Source organism: Diadema antillarum, unplaced genomic scaffold, assembly GCF_040938485.1.
Source record: "Diadema antillarum isolate AM-2024a unplaced genomic scaffold, OU_Dant_1.0 seq00000139_RagTag, whole genome shotgun sequence".
NCBI lineage: Eukaryota > Metazoa > Echinodermata > Echinoidea > Diadematoida > Diadematidae > Diadema > Diadema antillarum.
Genome location: NW_027271216.1, coordinates 339075 through 356814, shown reverse-complemented (window position 1 = coordinate 356814; position 17740 = coordinate 339075). Strand labels below are relative to the sequence as shown.

Genomic DNA, 17740 nt, shown 5'->3' with positions numbered 1-17740 from the left:
GGAATTACCCACAGTGAAGACAGCAGCTGAAATCTATCCACGTTTGCCAAAGATGCACCACCTTTCTAGAAAGCTTGAGGTGTTTTTAATGCCCCCCTCCAAAAAAAAAAGTTGACCTGGAATTTTTAAAGCGTCATTGTCAGTAATGACAAAATTCTCTGCCTTCTGCATCATCTCTCTCCTTCCTTTTGCTAAGGTCCTGTTTGCATGAAATGTGCACCCTCTTCCCCTCTACCCTACCTTCTCCCTTCCCCTCCACCTCCCCCCACCTCCTCCCCTGCCCTCCCCCTCCCCCTCCCCTGCCCTCCCCATCCCCCATCTCCTCCTCCCCTTTTGGAGAATTGCTGATTCCTGCAAGTGTTAGCGTGGAACCATCGATGTCGGAAGACTGCCTCCCAAGAGAGAAAGAATTTAGATAAATGTAGACAGGCAGTGAACAGAGTGTATATTTCCCCCATTATGCTGATTACCTGTCGGGGGAAAATGCACTTTTTGGCCATATTTCTTTTTTCCCCCACTTTTTCTCCCTTTGCAATCCCCCCTCCATTAACAAAAAAAAATAATTATCATCGAAAGATGCCAGCAGCGTGCTGTTAGCTGATTACTTGACTTTGATTTTAGGCTGTTAGTTAGAAATGCGTGTGATTGACTTAAGTGGTGCTATTTAGAGCCTCAATATGCTATTAGCAAGAGCACATAGGGCAGGTTGGCATTTTGTTCGTATTGTATTTGTTTTTTTGTCTCTGTATGCGTATGTGCCATATTGCCATTATCCTTATGCTCTCTGTTGATGCTTATTATTTGATTCCTTGAGGGGGAAAAAGAAAAAGAAATACAGAAAAATTTTCAGGACAGGTTTCCTGTCAATATAAACTGTAAAACCAGAAACATTTCCAGCATAGATATATATATATATATATAAACAAATATATACATATATATATATATATATATATATATATATATATATATATATATGTGTGTGTGTGTGTGTGTGTGTGTGTGTGTGTGTAAATATTTTCCTACAGCTTGTGTCCATTCTCTTGTTTGTGACAGTGGAATGAAATTGAATATATTTCAAATTGGAGCTGACATGAAACTCTCATGAAGCACCACTGGCATTTAGTGAGTGCGTTGCAGAGACAAAAACTTTTGTGATGATTTTACTTTTGCGGATCTGGGCTCCCCGCAAAATTTGCAAAAGTTTCACGCTCGTGAACACTTACGGTTTTACAATATGTAACATGACAGAGTGAGATGAATACACCTCTTTCTGGCAGTATTATTCTTATATGACTAGGAAAGCTCATGATTGCATTCATTCCACTGTATATGAAAAGGAGAAAATACCCGGGGGGGGGGGGGGGGGGGGGGGGGAAGGAGGAGGGGGGGGGGTGAATGATACATCTCTGTAGCTTTCAGAAAGTGACAATTGGCAGAATTTAGACCAGGTACCTCCTAATATTTCCATCTCTCTTTGGTTTTTTGTTTTGTTTTGTTTTTGCCTGTTTGGGCAGGATTAGTGCTATCACAGATTTTCTTTTCTTTTTTTAAATCTTTTCTTCCCAAAGAGTTGAACATCCTCTCAAAGCGTTTGTACATCTTCACGGTGAATCTCTGCAAGTATCAGACGTTGATAAGTGCAGTGGAGGCCATAGCAATGTCTTGATGATCTATTCCATCTACGAGTCATTTGGTGATCAAAGATAGCTGTCAAACATGCTTTATTGGCCCATACCACGTGTCACAGGTTGTCGCAAAAAGTTTTCAGAGCCGTGAAAGAAGGCGCAGTGTTTAAGATGAAGTGTCAGTGGACAATATGCTTGCTCTTTTCTTAAAATACTTGCCTGTTGATCCTTTGTATTTTACTTGCTGTTTGTATAACTTTAACCAAAAGTGCCCAACAGCTAGGCAAAAAATGAAAAATAGAAAAAAAAAAGCCATCTTATTTTCCTTTTTATCTTTGTAATTCTACATTTGATAGTTTGGTAAACATCAAAAGAGTTTCAAAACATTGTATGTCATTCCTTTGCAGTGTAATCACTAAACATAGAGCAACTTAGAAATGAGAAAATAGTATGAAAATTTTGACAAGCAGCGGATTTAACAGGAAGTCATAATTGGAGAAGAGAATATGGCTGTATAACTGTCTTAAAAAAGAGAAATAATCTCCTATCATCTATTATGTATAAAATACTGGAATACACTGATTTTATTTGACTCTATTCAATTTGAGATAAGGGGAGGGAATGAACTGAAAATATATGCATGGCCTTGATTAGATGCTAAAATAGAAAATCAATCTGAATACCAATTAGAAGTTGAGCTGGAAAATGCCTTATATATGCTCGTGAAATAAATCAACGAGTACAGAAACGGAACTTGCCTGTAAACAAAAGATTAAAGTATTTTGGTGCTAATGCTGAGAAGAGGAAGACTGATGAAGCTGGCATGGTTAAGAAATTGAAGATACAGTTTGCTCAAACTATTTTTGATCACAGAGAGACGATTTACCAAGTTGGCGCGATGCCAGTCGAAGAGATGAGCGAGAAATTTATTGGGAGCAGTGTGGCTGATCTGATTCTCGTCCGTTTCTGCAGCGATCTTATATCCGGAAGATTGATTTCCAATATCCGTTTCCGATTACCGATGACTTTGTGTTTATCTCTCGGAGTTGTTGGGTGCTTGGGATGCATTTACCGCGTCGGGGGCGATCCGTCATGAATAAATGAATGCCGGTGGAGAACAAATTATCTCTTCCGTGAAGAATTATGGGCAATTTATTCTTAATTCGAATATTTGTGTGGGCCGGGGTTCATCAGGCGAGTCTTAGATGCCAGATTGGATGGCTCTTTATTCACTCAGACAAAATGCAAATTTTACGGATTATCTGACAGATGAAGTAAGCTTAAAGCCTCCTTAATTTCTTTCTTTGAATTATTCAGCTCCCATTTCTCTCTCTTTTTAATTTCTTTTTTTAATCACAGTTCACTCAGCTCAGGTTTAAGTTGCCCTGGGGTTTGGTTTGCAGTATAATTCACAATTTACCTGGGAGATGTAAGCCATTCATGCCATAATCACGTCACAATTTTTTTCCTTTTTTTTACAGACTTGTAAAAGACCTTTATAGTCCAGGCTAGAAGGCACCCAACCTTGTTTTTTGATATATACAATGTTTTTTGATGGTTTCTTGTCAATTCGAGGGTGCTGATTCCAAATCCGATTGATGCCACTCGCGTAACCTTGAGCATTTTCGGCAAAATGCAAAAATCCAAAATGGCCGCCAGATATGCTAATTCGGCCGTGATAAACACAATAATGTGCATTATATGACCAATTATTCCACCAAACTCTGTACATTTCTGTTCCTAGAGTTACTCCATCTGCATTTGCAAGCGAATTTTCATTTCATATAGGTTCATTTAGCATTTAAAGCTCATTTTCTATTCAAAATGGCCGCCATTCCTATGCTTATGTACTATATGAATGGCAAAACATATGCATGGAAATATAGAACAAATTTACTGTATTTCCAGTCCCGTACCTACGCTATCATAAAGTGTTGTAATGTGCAATATTTTGGGTGTCACTTACAATGTATAGGGGGCCTACATTATGAGCATTTAATATTTATAAACCTTACGATGTTGAACACAATTTCTTATATATTTCATTTTGTCTCAACAAGAGTCTCAACAATATGAGTTCACTAACGTCTCGCAAGGAATGAATATACCATCATATTCTACATGCCGGTGGAATATAAATATGTAATACTAACACAATATATCAAGGAGCCTAGATACATGGTATTTATCAAATAATGTTGACAATGGAGGGGAAGCCAGAAAGCAAAGCTTGTAATATGCATTCCCCTAAAACCATATTAACAAAGTACAGAAAAATCCTATACAGTAAGTGCAGAGATACATGGTTGCAGACAAAAACACATCGGACATTAATGGCACAACTAAAAACCCTTTACATTGTAGATTTTTTTTTTCCAGCAAGGAGTTGGGGGGGGGGGGGGGGAGGGAGCAGTTCTGAGGCGAGTTCGAAATGGATCATAACCTCCATCACTTTGATATGATTTAATTTAGAAGTGCCGCCTTGATATTATCGAGCAAACCTGATTTTCTTCTTGAATTAAAACAACAAAAACTGTTGAAGGCATAAACGAAACTGTCCTAATGTAATACCGTACAAACTGTTCATTTAACATCAATCAAGGAGCAATGTGAGATACCTCTTTCAGTTCTCTCACAGTTCCCTCTCACAGTTCACAGTGTTGATAATACATGTATACACTTTGACATCATGATCTCATTCAGTCTTGTCTTAAAACTAAAACTGTCATTTTTATTGTCTTTAAAGAACCCTTAATTTAATTGTATGTTTAGCAGCAGGCAACATCAGCCCCAAGTTTGCAGAATTCTCAGGCTAAATATGCATATTAGTCCTGCAATTGTTTTAATTACAACCACATCTGGTGATGTTCAGCACTTCCTCAGGGGTCATAGGGCGATTATTTGCCATAGAAACAGGATGAAGACATGAAGACTTGCTTGATCACCACCCGTTGAAGCCCTGTGGCTTTGTTGCCAGGCCAGAGATAATGTTGTAGGTAACTTGGTTGGTATCAGGGATGACATCAGACCAGCATCTGCACCAACCTGTTTTGGGGTCAAAGCTTTCAAGTTACAGTAGGGAAATCTATAGGCTTGTGGGATTTCAGGCGCATTGATGGCAGGTTGTTCAAGGGGGCATTTCATGAAGTGTTTTGTCAAATCTTTTCTTTTTTACAAACTGTTATAAGCTATTAAATCCTTGCATCTGATTGGCAGAGAGCAAATTTGTCAGACAAATTTGTCAGACAAAATGCTTCATGAAATGCCCCCCCCCCCCCCCCCCCATGCTACCGTGTTTGGAAGGTCAAGGTATGCGTTGACGGCACTGGTGACACTTGCCATCCTTTCCTTCTAGTGTGAGGGAGAGTGAACGAGTGCCAGTGAAGGAGGGTGGACTTCCTTAGCCTATGCTTGGAAGGCTTGCCACAGAGGGCTGCCTTGAACATGGCGTTGGCAAGATGGTTACTAAGATGGAAGGCATGGATCTGTTGATAATCTAATAAAGGTTGGGGCAAAGTCTCCAGAAGATGAAGTTCTCCACTATTGTCTTGAGATGGGTCAGTACTCGGCTCATGTCATCCAAGGACGTAAAGGCAAGATCATCTGCAAACTTCCTACGTGAAGTGAATGTAATGTCACCACATAATATATATGTTAAAAAGACCTCTAGTGGAGTTAATTTATAGCCACCATTAAGGAGGCCATCATTCAGAGTCCTAACACAGCTGGTCTGGTTACCGAGAGCAATCCTGAATCTTCAAATGCTGAAGATTAAAGACAAGCAGTGTGAAGTTGTTATAACACTGCTTTCAGAATAAGGCAGCACTGTACATATCTCAGAGTCTCCCTCGACATCATAGGCCTATACTCAAACACTTTCACTCCGAAAAAAAAAAAAACCGTGGTAAAATTCATCTACCATGTTCATCTGGGTTAACATTGAAAACTTTGGGGCATTGTTTTCATTTCAGAGATTTGACAACAGGAAGTGAGGTGGTCCCTTTTTCCACGTTCCCCTGCCTCATGTTCTTTCTCGGATGAGGGGACTGAAAAGTTTGTATAATATCGCTTTTAGATAATGTAGAACAGGGCAGTTAATTGGAAATTTCATTTGTGTCATCATCTAGGATTCAGCCTTTTAATTCAGTAAATCAGAATGAATATTTTGATGTTGAGCATCTCAAGTAAGTATCAAATGTTCATATCTAATAATTCCTGATAATCGATCTTGATGTTGGCGTCAATTCAAGTTTTGGTGGATTTTTCCAAATACCTAGGGAAAATTTCAAGTTGAGGTAGTAACAACCTTCTGATTTATATTCAGCACACAAATTGGTAAACAGTGTACCTGAGTGACAGAAAAAAAAAAAATTTGTTTATTTGACAAGCTCTGCCGTTCATATTGTGCAGGGGTATATGAGTGGCGTCCATTTTGAAGTTTTGTATTAAGAAGAATATAATAAGCCTTAAAACAATAAACTTTCTGTTTGTTTGCTTTTTTGTTTGCTTGTTTTGCTAGTGGCACTCATCAGATTTGCATTGCATATGCAAAACTTGATAAAAGCGTAGGTATGTGACTGGAAATTCGTCTTCTATTTCTATGCATATTTTTTACCATTCATATAGTACATGAGTATAGGAGTGGCGGCCATTTTGAATTGAAAATAAGCTTAAAATACTAAATGTACCTCTTCAAATGAAAATTTGTTTGCATGTGTAAGTAGAATTACTCAAGGAACAAAAATGTTAAAAACTTTGATGGAATAATTTGTCATAAAATTGACATAACTGGGATTATCATGGCCAAATTAGCATATCTGGCGGCCATTTTGGATTTTTGCGTTTTGCCGAAAATGCTCAAGGTTACGCGAGTGGCATCAATCGGATTTGGAATCAGCACCCTCGAATTGACAAGAAACCATCAAAAAACATTGTATATATCAAAAAACAAGGTTTGGTGCACTTTCTATGGAGCCTAGCCTGGACTATTTATACTCATATCCATCAATCAAACAAAAAAAAGAAGTAATAAATTATAAAAGCAGGAAATTGCCTTTCATGATAAAACGTACATCTCGAAGTTATGTGAGCAATCGAGCTTTAACAGATGCCAACAAGTTCAGTTCTGGTTTGCCATATGGCCAATTAACTCTTCAATAAAGGTCTGCTGTCATTACATTTATATCTAAAGATTTTGCAAATTTGAAAGATAAACAGACTTGAACTGAATACCACATCAACAAGTAAATTCAGCAACTCTGAAGAAGCTCTTGAAATTCTGCAACCAAAACAATTATATGAGAATTAGAAAAGGCTCAAAAGAAAGCCAGGACATTCTGTCATTTTTTTTAAAGTCTCATGAAATGCTTACAGTGATGAGAAAAGAAAATTAAAATAAAAAAAGGAGGATATTATACCAAATCACAGAATATAGGGTTTGTCCGACTCAGTTGACAGTGTGCCAAGTTCGCATATTTTGCTCAAAAGCATGAACCCACCCAAACAGATTGGTAAATTGGCAAATGCTGCAGTACAATTAAAGCTTCACTTGTGATTTCATTCCTGTCACATGTAACTTGCAGTATGTGGGGATTGAATATCAACCTGTGTTCCCTGTTGGATTTGGGAAAGAACATTCTGTCACTGGTTTTGTATGCAAGAGTCATGTCTCCTTAACATATGAAGTACTGATCATTTGAAATGAAAATAATCATAGATTTGTCATGAAATTTACATCATAGCAAATTTTGGCATATATTCTCTACAAATTTACTCGTTACATGTCCAGGGTGACAAAAATCTATAAAAGCTACAAAGATCTTAAAAACAAAATGTTTCGATGCATGCCCACGTTATAGTCACAGAATAATGTGGCACACAGGAAGTATACATCGTGGCGCATAAAGAGTTAAGAGTGAGTGTCAATCGAGTGACGGATATTATCGCCACGTTCTGCACGTATCCTCGTGACTACACTGATCGCTCCTCACCAAGTATGCCACAACCCAGTTTGCTGTAGGTGTTAGCTTTGCCTGGTTGCCATAGTAACCACAAGTGGGGCATGTGATGACCATGCTGTCATGACTTAACTCTGCTTTCATATTTGTCTGATGGGGGAAAATAAAACAAAAAAAGCAATCACAACGAAACGGTGAATCAAGCGACGGAAAGTGTGCATAGATGGTACATGCAACATGGAAATTAAAGTAAGGAGCTAATTACTAGTTTTTGTTATTTATTGCCAAGAGCTACACATGAGATTATGTAGTAGTAAGCTGACTTGTGAAGATAAATGTAGCCTGAGAATTGTCTATCTAGTTAATTGGTAGTCTTTTTTTCTTCTGTCAGAAAAAATTGACTGGTGATAGACATGTATTGATATTAGATTCTTTTCTCTGAGCTACCTACATGGGAAAATTCAATTGAAGTCTCATTAGGCGCGGTCAGACTGGCAAACGATCAGGAAGTTTAAGATCGTGAAGTTTGGGTCATTGGTACGCGCACCCAAGAAAGAGGAAAGAGCGCGCCGTTCGACGGCTAGTGATTGTGACGTAACAATACACATCTGTATATGGCAATGGCCTCGTGCTTCGGAGACACCGGCCGCAAACAGATCGAGAAGTTTGGCAGGGGCGAGGGAAATATCCCTAGTTGGAGTTGGAAGTTTTGCGGGAAGTTTTTGGTCACACTGGCAAAACTGCGAGATCTTAAAGATCGCGATCTTAAACTTCTCGATCTTTGCCAGTCTGACCGCGCCTATTGTTCATGTAGTCAAAGGCACAAAAGGATTAATCATTTTTAAGAAGAGGGACTATTAAGTGGAATTACAAAGAATGTGCTGTTTGTCTGTCACTGTACTGATACTGTAGAGGCAGAATCAAGCTTGCACACAAACTACATGAAACACACTGCAGGTTACTACAGGAGGGGGGTAAACAGTCGTATCTAACTGGATATGTATACGTACCATATCTCATCAAGGGCAGCGATATTGCCGTGTTTGCACGTAGAAGGCGTGATCTCTGTAATGTCAGCTTAATAATGTGTGCTCATTTCTGATTATTGGACACAAGATACTATACAAATTGACATTGGTGTGCCCGTACGTTGATTACACAGCTGTATGTTTGGGGAGAAGACAAAAAAAAAAAAGAGATGATTTTTTTTTCCTGGCATACTCGTTGAAGAGGGAAAGAGTTGTGCAAACTCAGTAATGACCTTACAATTGTAAATTCTCATTTGGCTGTATCTTTTGCTTTCTGTCTCAACTAGACGGATGTCCTACTTTTTGGAGAGAAATCAAAACCGGAAAATACAATAGCATGGCATTCTTCTCATACGGAATACAGCGAGCAAACTGTTGCTCCACAGACTGTGTAATGACAGGTCCATGGAAACGCATGTTGGGATGTTTTCTGTCTTCCGTCAAGAGAGGGGGCAGTGCAGAATTGCCAACCACGTTATGTCAAGTGTGGTGGTTGCAAGTATTAATCTGCGTGTATTGCTTGCCTCGTGATGGGGGGAAAATAGCAGTCTTCTTTGCTAGCCGCTGACTGAGTTGTGATTCCTGTGTGTGTGTGTGTGTGTGTGTGTGTGCTTGTTTAGTGGAAGGGAATTTTGTTTTTGTTTTTGTTTTGTTTTGCAAACGTGACACTTCCATTCCGACTTAGCCACGTCTTTTCGAGAAAGTTGCAAATGTGGGCTAAGTCAGTTGTATTTTCATTCAGTTGTATTCTTGTCTTTTTCATTCCATTTTGACATTTTTTGGTTATTGACAGTAACATTATTTTTGTACTTCAAATATAAATCTTTCTTTTTTTAAAATAGGGATTTCTGATCATGTATAATCGAGAGTAGTTATTATTTTCTTTTATGTGTGAAGGAAGTCTAATGTTAATGTTATAGTGCATTTTTGCAGTAGTTTGGTTTTCTTAGATGCAAGCAGAATAACTAAAGAATCACGCAGGGCAGATGCGTGCCAACATACATGTATATCATGAAAGATAGGGTGATTGAATGCAAACGACAGTGAAAAATTGTGCCTAGATGTCAGCAAAATTTAGTAAGTTTATTTCAAGTGATGAAGTGGGGGGGGGGGGGGGGGGGGAGAACCAATTTTAGAGAAGTGAATATTAACCTGTTGAGGATCAGTCCCATGTATACTCTAGCAAGTATCTATGGGAAATGCCTATTGTAGCAAAATTTGCCTGTCCTCAATGGGTTAAACTATACACTGCTAGTATCAGTCAGTTTTGTAGACGTACCCTCCAAAGTCATTGAGCATCAAGTTGGTCAGTGGACATATTGCAATACTGCCCTCTCTTGTGAGCAAGCAACCTAACTATCTGTATTCCTTGTTGCCTCCAGGCACTCAATATTTGTTATGTGACAGAGGGATAGTGCACCCTCTATTGTCCACTGGGTAGGTAGGGATATACTGCAAGCCTCTTCACTTGTGCTTTGCTGTAGACTTTTTCATTTTTATGCATCATTTTTTTTTTCAGTACAGTCTGTCATATTCATTTACTGGTATCTCTGCATTGTTTGGTCATTGGTGGAGATGAGGATTGTGCTTTTAACTTTTTTGCGAGATACAAAAAAAAAGCATATATGAAATAGTACAGAGCATACCATTCTGAGAGGAATTCAAAGTTTATTTGATGAAAATCGGTTTTGGAACGGCTGAGACATCAAGAAACAAAGTAAAACAAAGCGATCGTAACAAAGGGTGGGTCCTACCTTTTATTATGCTCACTCTACTTTGGATATCTCAGCCAATTCAAACCCAGTTTTCATCAAATTGATGGTGAATTCCTCTTGGAATTACATCTGCTCTTTCATATTTATAAGAGGTTTCTCGTTATCTCACCAAAAATGTTAGAAACATGAAGTTACGTCTTAACCAAAACTATACAATCCCTTTAAAGGCCATATTGTTTTGTATCTATCCACATAAGAGATACAAGTTTTTGTATTGTTTGCATTATGCAAAGCTATCAATACGCTAGGATGACAACACACACACACTCACACACACACACACACACACACACCTCACGTATATGTACTAACATCCATACATCATCATTATGTATCCATCTATCAATTCATATATAGGCAGATAAATAGATAAAGAGGTAAAGAGAAAGATACCAGATGTAGAGATGGTTCTCTGTCCTGTTCTCTCTGTTCAACTTCCTCCACTCTCCAACTATCACATGGTCCCCGCACCTGTACCCATTATGGTGACAGGGCTTTTTCTTCTATTTCTCCATCTCTTTGGAGCAAAGTCCCTCCTTATATGGGAAATGCTGGAAGTGTTGATAAGTTTAAATCATTGCTAAAAACTTATCTATTTACTTATCTATTTACTAAATGTTGTTGTTGTTGTTACGTTGTATATTGTATATACATAATACTGTAATTAAATTCAATATTTTTTTTCTGTGTTAATGTGCTTAGAAACATCAGTATTAAGCACTATATAAATGTTATTTATTATTAGTATTATTATTGTTATTATTATTATTATTATTATTATTATTATTATTATTATTATTATTATTATTATTATTATTATTATTATTATTATTATTATTATTAAATGTCAATGCATATCTGTCATGTTGATTTATGTTTTGTTACCATAAGATGTCCATGTCAGTAAGCCCAATTTCATTTCTTCTTTTACAGAGATGGAGAAGAAGATACTTCAAAATCAAAGGCAGAAACCTCTACTACGCCAAGGAGAGTTGTGTGAGTATTACTTCCATCTTTCCTCATACCTCCTCCAGGGCCCGATGCTGACTTTTTTTTTTCTCTCTCAGGTGGCCCATTTGGGTCATTAAAATCTTTAAATTTCAAGTTTTGGTGGCCCGAAAAAGAGATATGTCAGCCAAAATATGAGAAAACACAACAATCTAATATGCATCTTATTTTGCCTGAATGGGCCACCTAAAGTTAACCTTGTGAAAATTTGGTGGCCCGGCATCAATTATTAGTGGCCCAAGGCCCCCAGGCCACTCTAATGTCGGGCCCTGCCTGCTCGATGACTAGTAATTTGTGGATGATTATTTCAAACTCTTAGGTTTATCTTTTCCAATTTTCTGCCAAACCTCAAGAACAGATTGCCCCAGAGCAATTTTGCACCCTTGAAAGGTATTATGTCATTCATTGGAACCACCTATCATTACTGGTGATTGTACTTTTTGTAAGTGGTTTTGGCCCTCTCTTCCTCAGAACACACCCCTCCTCCCTCCCCCTTTAGCTCCTTAAGCTTTACTGCCATAATCTTGCCATGATCTTGCTGTGAGACCAAAGATTTCCATCAGCTACGTGGGTCCGTCACCAACCCCAGTAGACCAGGATGATGAGGAGAATGTAATCAACTGATTCAACAATCCGGCTTTAAAGAGCTTCTCATGTGGATTAACGTTCTCATCCAGTTTATCTTGCTGGAAGCCCAGTTCCCTATCAAGATTGTGGATCAAGCTCATGGAGGTAGAATATCGTTACGACTGGGAATTCCGACACAGGGGTCACCGCAATTCGATGACGGTCACAGAGTTGAGTCAGATTTGGTTTGGAATTTGACTTCAAGACATGGGTATTGTGGAGAAGAAAAAAAAAATATTCCCCGAAATTTTAAATGGAACATCAGAAAAGACATTTAATTTGCAATAACTGCAGAAAAATGTAGACTCTATCATCTAGAGTGTTTGACTTTAATCAATACTCTTTTGACATTTACAGACAATGTTAAAGCACCGTGGCTTCTCAGTTACAGGATATTATCTCAAACTGGGAGATGCATGGTGCTCATATTCATGAAACAACCAACAGTATTCAGCGGTGTTGAGAATTATACCGTCATGATCTAAAGATCTATGAACAACTAGATCACCATGCTGCAAGTATACTTACAGTTTATTTTGACACTAATGCAGACCTCCCAATCATTCTGAATTTTGATCATTCCAAGCTCTTGTTTCAATAGGAGTTTCCTGTTTTTTCTTTTTACTGCACTCTCCCATTGGAAGTGCTCTTTCTTTCCTGCTCTTTAAGCCAAATCATCCCTATATTTTTTTTTTTAAAGTCAAAAAGGTTTGGAGGTCTGCTAATGTGTAAAGGAACTATTAGAGTGTGGCAAGTCAATTCAATCTCAAATTGTCACCTTTTTGACGCATTCATGACTAATTTTGTTAAACCCATTTATTTTCAAATGATATCAGAGACTCTTGTAGTATATGGGACTGTGCTGCTAGATTTTAGGGGTGGATCCAGGAATTCCGTAAAGAGAGGGTGCCTTTACAAAAATAAAGGGTGGGCGCAAGCGCCCCCCCCATTTTCTCTTTTTATTTCTTTTGTTTCAACAAAAAATAAAGGGGGGTGCGTACCCGATGCGCACCAGCCTGGATCCACCACTGGATTTGGTTTTTATTTCTACTAACCAGAATATACATGTAGATGAATAGTGGCTTTAAAGGACAAGTTCACCTTCATAAACATAAGGATTGAGAGAATGCAACAATATTAGTAGAACACATCAGTGAAAGTTTGAGGAAAATTGGACAATCGATGCAAAAGTTATGAATTTTTGAAATTTTTGTGTTGGAACTGCTGGATGAGGAGACTACTACAGCTTGTGAGTCATATGCGTACAACAGTATAAAGAAAATGTAAAGAAAATTCAACATATTTTCACTTTTTTCGCATAATAAAAGAGCACTTGACTTGTCTCTTTCTAAAGGCAGGGGGAATAATATTACCCATAACATTTGTCGGTAACGAGTCGGGGGAATGCGTACTTTTTTCAAAAAATGAAATTTTGTGAAATTCTCTTTATATTTTCCTTACTGTAAACGTGGAAATTTTCGCGGTACATTAATTTTCGCGGATTTCGCGCTACGCTCGGCTAGCGCGAATTCAAAAACGCGCGAATATATCTTCACAATTTTCTACGCACATTTTGAACGGGATGAATTGTGTGCGCTTCATCGATGATACTGCTACGTAGTACAATGTACAGGCATGTTTACGCTACTAGTACTGTGCGAAGAGACGATAGATTGCTGTGTACTGTAGCATGCAGTGTGCACCGCACGCATCGGTGCTACAGTCCCCCGTGACTACGGTACTAGAGTCACAGCTGTACTACGTATTTGAGTGCTTGTACTCGCAGTCGAGCCGCTCGCTACGTCGCTTGTCGTACGCTGGCATAGCAAGCTATGTAGCAGAGGCTTTGGATGAAAGCAGTGAATGTGTACTACAGTAAAGTAACCTGCTGCGGAGCGCGAATTTAAGAACCCGCGAATACGTTTTCGAGCCGCTCAGCGCGAAAAATTAATCGCGCGAAAATATTGACGTTTACAGTATATTGTTGTACGCATGTGACATCTAAGTTATTCACACACTGCAGTAGTCTTCTCATCCAGCGGTTACTGCACAAAAACTTCAAAAATTCATAACTTTTGAACGGATTGTCCGATTTCCCTCAAACTTTCAATGATGTGTTCTACTAATATTGCTACATTCTCTCAATCCTTATGTTTATAAAGGTGAACTTGTCCTTTAAAAGTTGCTCCGTGGCTCTTCAAAGGTTACCCTGATTCACAGCATTTAAAAGGGATAAAACGATAATGTGTGGATACTTTGTGTGCACCAAGTAGCATGTTTTATTCAATACCACGATGGTGTAGAATTCCTCCACCTCCAGGCTGCGACATTGAGACAGAATAAACAATCCATCGCTTTTTCTCCTGCCTGTGCTGTTGTTTAGAGTGTAGAGTTTCTGTTACGCATATCAGCTATTCATTGACAGCAATCTACTGTATTCTAACAAAGTTTTGTACTATGGTTTAAATTTGAAACATGCTGGTGAAAAAACAAAACAAACAGACAACAAAAACAGGAGCATACTGCATTTTGTAGATGGATATTCTAAAGGGCTTTTTACACTTGTGTTTCTTAACCCCGGACTTTCTCTGACCCAGGACTATCGTTAGTCCCGTACCAATTTTTCAGCTTTTTACACTCGCCAATTAGTCCCGTACTATCTCTTGTCCGGGGCTAAGGAGAAAACTGACCTTTTTACACTCGTATTTCTTAGCCCCGGACTTTCCAAACCACATGAATATTCATAATTACGCTGTGTACTGTACACGTACACGCACGCACCGGCAGCACTTGATTGCCTCGTTTCTGATTGGTCAGTGAGGGTCGGACTTCGTCTCCGTCGCTTAGCCCAGGATTATTTTTTCGTTCTGTTTACACTCACTTGCTTGGCACCGCAATTGCGGTGCTAACCCCTGCTATTTTGCAGGGCCAGATAGTACCGTACTATCGGTGGGGCTAGCCCACTTTGGCAAAAACGAGTGTAAACAGAAAGTGGGCTAAGGATAGTCCCGTACCAACGGTGGGGCTAAGGCCCCCCCTTAGCCCCACCGTTGGTCCGGGGCTAAGCAAAATTTTACAAGTGTAAAAAGGCCTTAAATGTACGTAATCGGACATGCCTCAAGGTTTTGTGCTGGAAATTAGTTTTGTAGGAGTCTGTGCGAGGCATGAGTATGAGAGAGTAACATTGCTGCTAATAAAAGTTTGAGACAGAATAGCACAGAATATCATTTTTTGAAGACTTGTGTACCATTCGAGGGTGCCACCTACAAGTTATCACACTTCTTATCAGGTCTCTAGACTCTAGAAGAATTCATCACTTCACAGAAGTAGTATGGATGCAAAGCAAATGTCAAAGAAAAAAACTTTCACAAATCTTCAGTTATCGTCAAAGCACATACGTTCCCTTGACCTGTTACCAAGATATCAATGAGGCGGTGCCTCCTGGATAAGCTACATGTAGGTCAAGTGTTCTCTCGATGTCCTGAACTGATATGATTTGTGCATTTCTGAAAATTTTTCTAGGTCATTCTACGACTGTGACATCAAAGATTGTTGTTGAGTGCCTATATCTAGAGACTGAAGCACATAGAATTAACCAAACTTGTAAAATTTCACAACTTTTGTACAGTTAGTTTGTTTTCCCTCAAGCTTTCACTTAGTTAACATTTCACCAATTTTCTGCGTAGTGTGCTGAATCCACACTTAAGATTTGGGGAACGACCCCTTTAATTGTGACTGTGTTGCGAAAGCTGCTTGAAATGTCATGTGAGGTGTGGTGGCACCCCGGAAAATTCCTGCGTTGATGCCGATATCAGCAGTGATAACATGCCTGCCGTCCTGGTTCTTTGACCTATGGTCTGCGCTGCCTTTCGTCTGTTATTATCTACGACTAATTGAGGCCATTAGGCTGTGCGGTCTGTTTATTCCCCGGCCATCAAAAAAAAAAGTAAGAAAGTTGGTATGGCGCGTATGGATGGTACAGTATGGGGTGGATTCCTTTTTTTTTTTTTTTGAGTTGTGAGTTGAACTATTGGGTGCTAACGAAAAGCAATTAGATGTCCGTTAGGAGCAAGCATTATTGATCCAGCAGATTCGGTTGAAGTCCCCTGTCTGCGGAGTTTGAGGCAGGGAGGCTGCAGTGTGGGGGGGGGGGGGGAGGGGGAGCACTACTCCACTCGCTGCTGCTGTGAATGGACTTGAACCAAGAGCTCAAGATAAGAGAGCGTGCTGCCGTATCCACACAGCCAACCACAATAGTACCTCCAAGAATTTATTCCGGGGAGGTGTTTCACAACATCTTTTAGTCAATCCTTAAGTTAAGATCAATGTAAAATTATGGTTTACTGTATGTGCCTTCAATGATATTCTAACTTCCAAAGTGAAAATGAAAATTGTGGAGAGACTTTTCCAGGCAGTCAGTGATATACAAAATAAGATAAAGGACAGAGTAATTTTTTCCATAAATGTTGCTAACAATTTGAGGTGGACTTTGAAGACATTAAGTAAAACTGAACTGTGAAGCCAATGACATGCCACGTTAATGTTAGATTGACCAATTCCCCTGTCAGTAACTCTCCTGGCTCGGGCCAGGCCCAAGCTAAGTCGTAAAATTTTGAGTTTATGAATGGGTCGGGCCAAAGTGGCCCGCGCCAGGGGCGGATTATTTTGGTGATGCTGTAGCCTAGCACCAGGTGGGGGCCAGGCTCGGGCCTGGCACCGATCGAAGAGTGTATGAACAGTAGCAGCACCAGGCTTGGACCAAAATTACTTGAACGGTTAAAGGTCACAATTACCTGGCCATGCCTCCGCCGGAGCGCGCGTTCAGTTACCATGGTAGTTATCCCTTACGTTGCCGAGTTCGTGAATGGGTCATCATAAAAGTAGCGCTGCTCTGCTACAGTTGTTGAACGCAATTTTTACTGCTTGGCGCGGGCCAATTTAGCTCAAGCCAGGAGCTGGCCAGAAATGCACAAGTTACTGAAAGGGGTATTAAATTCTTTGTGAAACTTTTCTTTCAGGATTGTAGGGGAGTTGTTATTTTGCTCTCAGATGAGATTTCATAAGAGTGAAGTTAGAAACGGTTTTGCTTGCCATATTGAACCGAGTGAAGTTTTGGCTTGATGCTGATGCCGAGTTGAGGTGCATTGTAATTTAGTGTCATCGGAATATTATACAGAAAACTCGAATATTCACCTTTATCTCACAAACCCTGCCATCTAAATTGGCCAAATCTTCCTATGAGCATGAAAAAAGACTGAAAGTTCATTGTATGTGTTTCAAGAAGCATTTTTTTTTTAATCATCATTTTGTTCTTGCTCTCCATCAAATGTTATTTTATTCTTGTTGTGTATGTGTGTTTGCTGTATATGCACAAATGTTCTCTGTGTCTTAATTTTTGCACATTTTGCCCTACTTTTGGCTAGTGGAAATTCTAAAACCTGTGAAGAAATATTCACAATTTTCTCTGCACATTTTGAATGGGTTGACAATAAGGCAGCACAAATTCAAGAACCCGCAAATATGTTTTTGAGCTGCTCAGCGCAAAAAATTAATGGTGCGAAAATATGGACGTTTACTTACAGTAGCTACATCTTGCCATTTCATTGTTTCGTAATTTGGATTTGATCCTCTCCCTACCCCCCTTTGCCCCATACCCTTTCCCTTTCAACATTGATTCGGCTGTAATTTATGCTAGACAAACCCACGCAGGCAATGTA

General features: G+C 39.2%; 1 protein-coding gene across 1 annotated transcript in view; it reads left to right on the top strand.

The window, feature by feature from the left end:
* Positions 1 to 17740, top strand: part of LOC139727652 (diacylglycerol kinase delta-like) — a 262979-nt gene that overhangs the window by 131257 nt on the left and 113982 nt on the right. The window contains exon 3 of the mRNA XM_071638631.1: positions 11322 to 11384. Within this exon, the coding sequence (XP_071494732.1) occupies positions 11322 to 11384 (63 nt within the window). The remainder of the gene's footprint in view (positions 1 to 11321; positions 11385 to 17740) is intronic.